General features: G+C 59.1%; 1 protein-coding gene across 1 annotated transcript; it reads right to left on the minus strand.

Moving 5' to 3' along the window:
• Positions 1-299: 299 nt before the first annotated feature.
• LOC129782809 (anaphase-promoting complex subunit 2-like) lies at positions 300-9,203 on the minus strand. Its single transcript, XM_055791668.1, has 13 exons — positions 9,035-9,203; positions 7,770-8,383; positions 7,137-7,269; positions 5,333-5,507; positions 5,075-5,194; positions 4,655-4,772; positions 4,398-4,576; positions 4,142-4,283; positions 3,718-3,793; positions 2,935-3,138; positions 2,155-2,284; positions 1,560-1,795; positions 300-806 (listed from the first exon to the last, which is right to left on the minus strand). The coding sequence occupies exons 1-13, from the start codon at positions 9,116-9,118 to the stop codon at positions 594-596; spliced, it is 2,424 nt and encodes an 807-aa protein (XP_055647643.1). The 5' UTR covers positions 9,119-9,203; the 3' UTR covers positions 300-593.
• Positions 9,204-9,409: the final 206 nt, after the last annotated feature.

A 9,409-nucleotide genomic window follows, 5' to 3' on the forward strand; every position in this document is an offset into this window, starting at 1 on the left:
GTTCTTCATCCCACAAAACGATCGTGCCCCACAGTTTAGGAGTCCCAAGCAAGGGTGAGCGGATCCTGCATCTTCCTCCCACGTCAGCCACAGGAGATGGCACAAACACTTGCTTTTGTGCAGGGTCTTGCTCATCACAGCCAGCTGCAGGATGCTGCTTTAGCCGCACACAGAGACCCAGACAGCAAGTGGAGCCAACAGCCCCCCTCCCAAAACCTCCCGGGACCACAGATGGAGACCCAATGAGGGGGAGACAGTGCCTGGCAGGCTGAGAGGAAAGAGAAAGAGTTGGTACCGTCTGAGAAAAGACGACTGCTGGCTTTTATTGCCCAGTGAAGTGGGCTCAGACACTCACGTACCGGAGGAAAAGCACCGTGGGGAGCAGGCCCAGACCCAGCAGTTGTGGGCGCACAGCCCAGGCTGCTGCTGAGCTGTCTCCGTGTGGAAAAGGACACCCGCTTTGGGGAAGAGGGCACAGAAAACCCCCAGAGCAGAGGAACTTCCCAGCAGGGTGCAGAGATCTGGGTGGCACGCAGGAACCCAGCACAGGCACAGAGAAGTGACACCGAGGGGAAGGCAGGGACGCTCGCAGTCTAGTTGCAGTTCTTGGGAAGGCGATAAACACTGTCGGAGTAGATCAGCTGCTGGTCCCGCACCTTCTTGTGCAGGAAACCCTGCAGCTCTTGTAGATCGATCTCGGTAACCACCGGGCCTGTCATCACAAACATCTTCAGCATGCTGTGAATCCTCTCCAAGGACAGGCTCTCGAGGTTGGTCAGCATGGCCTGGATGTACGTCCAGAACAGCTGCGGGGGGACACGCGAGCAACAGTAAATCACGCTGGCATCTGCACCGTGAAGAAAAGGGGAGCTTGAGCATCCCCCATCCCAAAAGCGGAGCAGGGCTGTAGTAGGTGGCTGTGAGCTCTGCTCTCAGCCAGGAGCATGCGGCCTTTCAAGAGGACACATCCAAGAACAGGACACCCAGCCAGAAAGCAGGATTTGACGTGCAGCCCGTGCATGACCCTCAGTGGATAAACACCAGTATGACACCTGCGTGTTGCCCAGCGGCACAACACGCGCACATGACACACGGGTAGGAAAAGCACTGGAAGCGCCCAGGAACCACAACGCAGAGAAGGCAAAGGTCCAGCTGTTAGTGCCGGGGCAGCCTTTTTGGCAGCCTAAGTGCCATGAAGCCCCGCTTGGGGGAATCCAAGAAAGTTACGGCTGCTTTTAAATAGGAAGTCCTGTCTCAGAGGTTTTCTTTATTTACACTGAGAAAACAGAGGTCGAGATACCCAAATGGCTGCGTGGCTCAGCAGCCGGGCACTTCCCTGGAGGGAAGGCTGTGATCCAGCCCCTGCACCAGTGAGCGTTTACCAAGAGACAGCCCCTTCCAACACCCGTCAGGCTGCACTGAGCCACCTGCAGGGGAAAATGCAAATCCAAAGCGCAAACTGAAGCCCTCGTCTCAATCGGATTCCCCAAAACCAAAAGCTCGGGATGTTTGCATTGTCCCGCCGGCTTCGCAAGCAGCTGAGACGCACAAGCGCGTACCTGCAGCTCTTCCTCTTTCTGGTCAGCCTGTGAGGCCATGGCAGAGTCCCCCTCCTCGTCGCTGTCTATCAGAACGACCTTCTCCACCTGGTCCTTCTGCTCCTCCTCAATCACAGTGAAGATGCCTTGCGGCTCTTCGCGCAGGACGCCCTGCTGCAGCCACAGCGTCATCTTACGCTTCAGCGACGTCACGGGCACCTTGAGCACTTCGCTCAGCTCCGTCAGCGTCCACGTACCTGCAGACCCCACGGATCTCAGAGAAGAGAGCGGGACACCTGCCCACCCAGCCCCAGCAGCCACGACTCGGTGAGAGGACGGGGACAGCTGGGAGCCAGTGCCAGCGGCAAGCAGCTGTGTGCAGGGGCTGCCTGGCCGCGGAGCGGGTGCTGAGCTGCGGCCCTGCTCCGTGCTGTCTCCGAGGGTGGCTGGGGACCTGCTGAGCCCTCTGGTAGGTCCAAGCCCACGAGCCAGGTCTTGGTGCCGCTGCCAGAGCTCTCAGAGCCTCCAGCCACCCCCCTAACATGGCCCTCCCACCCAGCCATGCGAAGCACACAGACACGAGGGGTTGACACCGAGTCTCTGCCGCAGCACTCACTCTTGGTCTGGAAGTGCAAAATGATGGCAGCGTGCACGGGGGACACAGACAGGGAGAGGGTGCGATCCGCCAGCTCCACGTCCAAGTCCACCAGGCCCAGGTGGTACTTCCAGTTCAGGGTCCTCATGGCCTGCAAAAGGGGGAAGCAGCCGCTCACGGCACATCTGCCAACAGGAGCCACTAAGCGCTGCGTTACTGCAAACGCCCCTCTGCCACCAGGGCCAGCTGCACCCCCAGGCCCCTGCCAGATGCTGAAGCTGCTCCCCTCCTCACACGTCGCCCAGCACTGCCACCAGCCAGCCCCCACCCCATCATGGGAAACATCCTCCTCGGCACAAGTTGTCATCCAGACCTGGCAGGGTAAGCACAGGCTGAGGAAACACTGGAAGACCAAACGGGCTGCCCAGGACAAACTCCTATGGGAAAGAAAGATTCCTCTGGGGCAGCATTTCCTCGGAACACACGCCATCTCTTCTCATACTGCTGTGAAAACAGCCCTGCTTGCTTTGAAGGCCGAGGAAAACTCTCTTCCCTAACTGCCATCACCACAACGACCCAGGCACCCCATAAAGAGAAAACCCCCCCATTAGGCAACAGCTGAGCTGGGGCAGCTGTAACCCCCGATTCAAAGCTGAAGGACTGCGCGATTCCACCGTAACAGCATGGGTGTACCAGCAGCCAAAATCCAAGGGATGTTAAAGCAGACTTTGCACAGACCACGCCATGTAACAAAGTCTCAACAGCATACATCGTTTTGAAGGAGGGTTAAAGGTGCCTCACCTTTAATTTCTCATACTTCTTGGAATAGGCTTCCATGGCTTCCTTGACCTTCTCTGGAAGCTCCAGCTTCTCCTCTTTCAGCAGCGGCCAGAACTCACTTGACAGGATAACAGCAACAAGGCTGAACGGTGGCCTCTCCTCCTCTGGAAGCTTCTCTTCCTCATCACGAATGTTGGCATTAATGCGTCGTGAGTCAGCCATATCCTGGAAAAGGCACAGGAAGCTAAGGCAGCTCCTTCTCTTCCAAGTCAGTGCTAACCCTTACTAAAGGGGAAGCTTAAACAAGGGGACTAGCATCGTCTCCAAATGACGATGGGGACACTGGAAAGGACAAGGTCATGTGTGTCTGCATCAAAGTCTGCTGCACACTCAGAAACAGTCGTGGGGAGGCTGAGAAAGGGCTTGTTCCACTCAACACTAGCCTGGAGTCCCTCCAGAACTGTGCTTCCTACAGTGCTCCAAGTGAATTAAACGCCAGAGTCCCAGCCCCACAGGAGCTGGAGGAGCCCAGCTCTTCACTGCTGGAATACTGCACGGCAGGAAGAGCAGGAGAGACAACAGCACCAGAGCAACCATTCCTCAGAGGTGACAACCCAACCCAAAGGGCTTAAAAAGCAGACAAGATTTTGAACACACTTCTGCCTCTCACACACCAGCCCCCTCACAGGGATTTTGGGAACCCCGCTTTCCTAGAAAACCCTTTTGGGGTCCCTCCTCAAGTCCCTCCTCTTTCACAATGGGTTCAAACACCCAGGACTTGAATTTAAAAAGTAAAACCCATACTTTTAACATGACTTCACAATAGTGCATCTGAGCTTCACCAAACCGCAGCTTCAGCAGCTCCACGTTGCGGATTTCCCTGGTAAGAGAAACACCAGATCAGACACAGGTCCCTCAGAGAGGCGGGTCTGGCTTGGCCTCTGCCGCCTGCAACGCAGCCAAAACAGGTAGCTTCTAGCACAAGGGTGCTCCTCCTAGGAAGCCTTGCAAGGTGTCACCTACATGCTGCCCGATCAGTGCAAGCCAAGTGCAGGATGGAGCAGGGTGCAGCTTGAGAAGAGGTGAGCACGTGAAATTCCACATGCAGACCCAGAGCTGCAGAGGAAATGGCCAAAGACGAACAGCTGCTCGTAGGACCACAACTGAAGCAACCTTCACCAGGTGATTCTACCATGGAAAGCGACGAGGCTGGGCACCTGCACCTCACCTCTCAGCGTTGTAGTTGAACTGATGGAGCAGCCGGTCAGCCAGAAGTGTGCGGTATTCGTTGATAAACAGGTCCTTGCTGCCATAGATGCTCACCAGCAGGCTGATGATGTCCGAGGACCGACGCTTGGAACTGGATTTTCCTAGCGAGGTCAAGCAGACGACAGTGCCAGACTATCAGAGACCTGCCCCAGCTCAGCTCAGCTCTAGAGGATGAGCAAATGAGCTGCTCAAGACTTCTGGTCCTGGCACCTAACCTGGATCCGCGTCAACGGGGTCAGGAACCCAGTCCCCCGGTTCTGAGATGTCATCGTCACTCTCCTGGCCGTTCTCCAGGGTCACCGGGTCAGCTTTCGAGAGCTCGTTGGCAAGATCGGAGCCCTCCGCATCCCCTGTGAGACCGGCCACAATCTTCCGCACCGTGTCTTCCCGAGTCCTGCCCACAGGCAAGAGAAACAGAGCGAGTGAAGGGCAGGGAGAGGGGATGCCCACGACCGCCCCGCCAGCCTCCTACCTCAGATACTTCCTGATGGGCTCGCAGGCCACCTCCAGGATAACCATGGAGGGGTCAAGCTCCCGCAGTGCCTTGATGGCCGAGATATACAGAGTGATGATGTCGGACGTGTTGACTCCTGCAGGAGAGGGGCACAGGGACTCACAGTCACAGAGCACAGGCAGCTTGGGTGCAGGGAGCCTGGATGCTCCAAGCCCTCTGCTCCACCTGACAAAGCTAAACTTCCCCTCAGCTCCTCACCCCTTTGAAAACGAGGCAGAAAGATCTAAGCAGCTCCTGCTGCCTGGGCACACCCGAATGTGCACAGCCTGACCGCCTCCCCCTCATCAAACACAAAGCCAGATGAGGGGTCCCACCAGATCCCCATTCATGCCCAGGCTCCCCACAGTGTTACGGCACACGCGGGGATGTTGTACCCACCAGGGTGCAGAAGTCGCGTTTCCAGAGCGCTTTTCAGGGAGCTGAGCAGCTGATGCCTCTGATTAGTCCTTTCCAGGCAGAACTTGAGGTCCTCCACAGCAGGCTTGGACTCTGGGAAATCTACAAACCAAGGCGCCATTAGAAGCAGCCCCACGCTCCAGGGGAAGGCAAGAGGAGACAGCGCGGTACCGCAGGAGAGGAAGGCCGAGCTATCGTGCATCCAGCCCAAGTCCGAGTGACTGAATGGCTCAAAGCTACCTCGAATAATGCTGAAGAGCTCTTCGATGCGCATGCTGGCGTAGCTGTGGTAGAAGAACCTTTGGACGTGGCACCGCCAGCGCTTCAAGGTGCTGCTAGCCTCTGCAGAGGAACGTGCCAAGGGACCGTCTTGCAGAAAAACCCTGCTGAGCCAGCCGATCACTTTCTCAATCCACTGCACAAGGACAGGGGGAGCACAGAGATGGTGATCACCACAGCTGGATGCACAGCTGTGTCCCACACTTCACCTATCAACAGGCAGATGAATGAGCAAACTGCCCGCCACACCGGCTGTGACACATTTCGGTGATTCCTGAAAGCAGTCAAGAGCAAGCAAGCCACCCCAAGGACCCACCATCAACCAAAATCAGGCACTTGAAACCAAGACCTCAAATACCAGCTGAGCTCATTTTTAATTATCTACTCCACCAAGGACGCACTGAAGAAATGCACACGTTCTGACTGTTACAACGGCAGACAGGACAAACCTGACAACTACACAACACCTGGGCATCAACCTGGGCAAGACTGTGGAAAGCTGATAACGCATGCTGAAGGAGAAAAGGAAAGGACTATAAATGACGCAAAGTCAATTCTAAGGAATACAATCATTATCAAACCAACCCATTCTTTCCTGTGAGGTTATCTTCTCTGAGCACTCCTGTCACAGTCTGATTATCAACTGACTCTCCAGACCACTGCTGATGAGTCTCTCACTTGTACTTTTAGCAAGCTGTTTCTCAGACTTCTCCTGTTTTGCCGGTAGCTTTGCCAGGCTTATGCTTTTTGCCTTAAAATTCTCTCTTCCTAGTTCTGACACGCTCCAGCGTCCTGTGGCCAAACACGCTGCCCTTCCCAAAGGGATGGGAGCAAGGGCACCTTCAGTTACGTCTGACAAGCCGAACGCAGTTGCATTTTCCCTGCTGCCCTTAAAATGTCCTCAAACAATCTCCAGGTCACCCAAAAGCCTTTCTTTCACACAAGCTCCAGCAAAGAAAGTGCTGCACACAACTAAAGGGGAGCAAATACAAAATGACTGCCGATGTTTGCACACGACAGAAATAGCCGACGCGGCAAACAGCAAGGAAACTGGGGCAACCACCGAGAGCCGCCTGGTTTGCACGGCAGCCTCACTTCACACATTGTGCTTCCACACAGGCAAAGGCAAGGTCACGCCTCCAGGAACAAAGAGCGCAGGGCAACCTGCGGAGCCAGGGCTGGATCCTGCAAGAGCCATAACCCGGAGACCAATTTTATTTGAAGGCCACACTGGGTATGCTGACCAACACAAACTTGGTTTAAGGCAGCAGCAAAACAACCAGGTCGTCGCAAGGAAGGATTCTAATTCTGTGTATGGCCCACCAGTGAGATCAATGCCAGACCATCGTCTCACTTTCCCGATGCCTGTTTTAAATGGGTGCTGAAAAATCGGGAAGAGGACAGAAAACGGCCACACAAATTCTAACGATGGGCCCACCTACACAGAAGGAGGGTCCTCTGCAGGCCAGGTGGCACTGCACGCTCTCGTAGCTTGTCAAACGGAATCACAGAAATTCCTGCTATGGCCCTCACCGGGTGAAACACAAGGGTCCGTCACGCACGGGCCAGAGCAAACCGTCCCCTCCAGCATAAACCAAAACTGAGAGTTGTAACCACCTCTTCTGCCAAGGGCGCTGGCAGTCGCAGCCCAGGACCAAGGGGTTTTGAGGTGGAATCTGCTTTTAGCCAGAGCTGCTAAAGCACCAACAGCAGCAGCTGCTCATCTCCAAAGGAAGGGCCCTTGCCGCCCGCACGCCTGCCTTACCTCCTGGAACTCATTCAGGAAGGAGCGCTCGTACTCCCCCCTGCATCGCTGCTCCATCCTCTCTTCTATCATCCTGTGCAAGATGGTCGTGACCGCATCGGCGCTCACTCTCTCCAGCAAATGCAGTCGGCGGCTACGGAGACAATGCACCGTGTATGGAACCAAAGGCACAAGCAAGTACAGACAGCCCCGCTACCCAAAGGCACCTTCCGCCCCGGACACGCCACAGATGCAGGCCTCAGTGCAAATGCTCTGACACACAGACGCACTGCGTGTATAGCATATGACGTGACTGCTACCCCATCTTCCTTAGGAACGTGACTTTCTGGCTATCAAAAGCTTTTCCATGTAGAAAAGTCTGCCCCGTTTTGGACAGGTGGCTTTAGCGCAAGAGGAAGGCATTGTCGTATCGAGGGAGAAGAACTTTCTCTCTAAAGATCTCCTCCTGTTCAACCACCAGTCGTCAGCCACCTGCAGACACCCTGCGTCAGGTTCTCTACCCATCACTGTGACCCGGCCCGACCTCACGCGCAACTCCTCCCATCTCCAGAAATGAAGAAAACCCGCCACTGCTCCCCGTCCAGACCGCCTGGTCCTGGCGAGTGACAGCCACCACCCCGTAAGCGTACGTACAGGATGTCGTTGAGCTGCTGAAACTGCTCCATGGCTTTGGGGCACCAGCACTGCTCCCTCTTGCTGCTGCACCCTGCGCAGAGCGCGCTGTCTCCGCCACCCTCCTCCGGATCACTGTCCTCGCTCATGCTGCTCTCACGCTCGCTCCTTCCCTCTTCTCCTTTCTTCCACTGCCGCATGTATATCCTGAACGTGCGGCCGTAGAACTGCTGGATCATCTCCTGGAAGGATTTCGTCGTGGAGAAGAAGAGGATCGCCTTGAACATGGTGTAGACCTTCTCCTGCAGCGTCTGGGCACCCGTCCCCAGCAGCAAGCCTGCCTCGGTCCACCTCTCCAGGAGCTCCAGGCTGTTCAGGTAGGGGTCCAGGCGCCTCCTGAGGAGACCAAACGCGTCCAGGAGGAGCGAGGAGCACTGGGGCTCCTCAGCCGTGTTCTCATGCTGGCCGATGCCATTCCAGAACTCGGGAGCTATGTTTGCCTGAAGGTCCATCTGCAGCACCTCGACGAACCACTCCTCCACCACCGAGTGCAAGTCGTAACGCCGCAGGACGTCCAGGGCTGCCCGCAGCTCCGCATCCTTCAGCGGCTGCGCAGCATCCGACCGCGGGACTGCCTGGAAAGCCAAGGGGGCACCGAGCTGGAGACCCCTCCTTGGGGGCCTGTGCCGGGGGGCCCAGAGCTCAGAGGGCGCCTGGCAGCTCCCGCTGCTCCGCCGAGCCCCACGGGGGGCTGCGCTGCTGACAGCCCCGTGCCCACCGCCCTTGGTGTCCACCGCCCTGGGACCCCCACGGCCCTCGCTGCCCACCTCCCCCGGGCCCCCATGGCCAGGCCTCGGGCCCCCACCGGCCCCAGACTCCCACCGCTCTCGGCCCCCACCGCCCCCGGGCCCCCCACTGCCCCCGAGTGCCCGCACCCGGGGTCACCCACCGCTCTCGGGCCCCCACCGCCCTCGCTGCCCACCGCCCCCGGGCCCCCACTGCCAGCCCTCGGGCCCGAGCCTGCCCCGGCCGCCCTGACGGGCCGCCTGGGCCGCCGCGGCCTCTCCCTCGCAGTCCCCGGCAGCCACAGGCCGCCCCCGCCAGGCGCCCCCGGGCCCGCTTCTCCCCACAGCCCCGGGACCGGCCGGGCCGGGGCCGCCTCAGCCCCCCGGGGGCGGAAGCCTGCGCGGTCGGGGCCTGCGCCGGGCCCGCCTCAGGCGCCCACAGGGCCCAGAGCGCGGAGCCCCGCAGCCCCGGCCGCCCCTCCGCCCCCCGGCCCCGCTCACCAGCCCCAGGGCGGCGGGCGGCACCAGGCCGGTGCTGAGCGTGTTCCAGGCGGCCGAGAGCTCCGCGCCCGCCGGCGGCTCCATGCGGGCCGGGCCGCGCCGCGGAGGAGGCGGGGCGGGCAGGGCCGGGCCCGGCCGGGCGGCGGGGGGCACACGGCGGGTCTGGGGCCGGGGGACACATGGCGGGGCTGCAGGGGCGGCGGGGCCGGGGCTGGCGGAGCGGAGGCGGCTGCGGGGCCTGGAGTAGCGAGGGCCCGGGCCGGCCGCGGCAGCTCGGCCGCGGCCGAACCGAGACCGGCCCCCGCAGGGGACCCCGGGCTCGTGGCGCAGCTCCCGGCCGGGCCCCCGGGCAGCCCGCGCTGGCGGGACCGAGGG

This window comes from Falco peregrinus, chromosome 1 (assembly GCF_023634155.1).
Source record: "Falco peregrinus isolate bFalPer1 chromosome 1, bFalPer1.pri, whole genome shotgun sequence".
Lineage (NCBI taxonomy): Eukaryota > Metazoa > Chordata > Aves > Falconiformes > Falconidae > Falco > Falco peregrinus.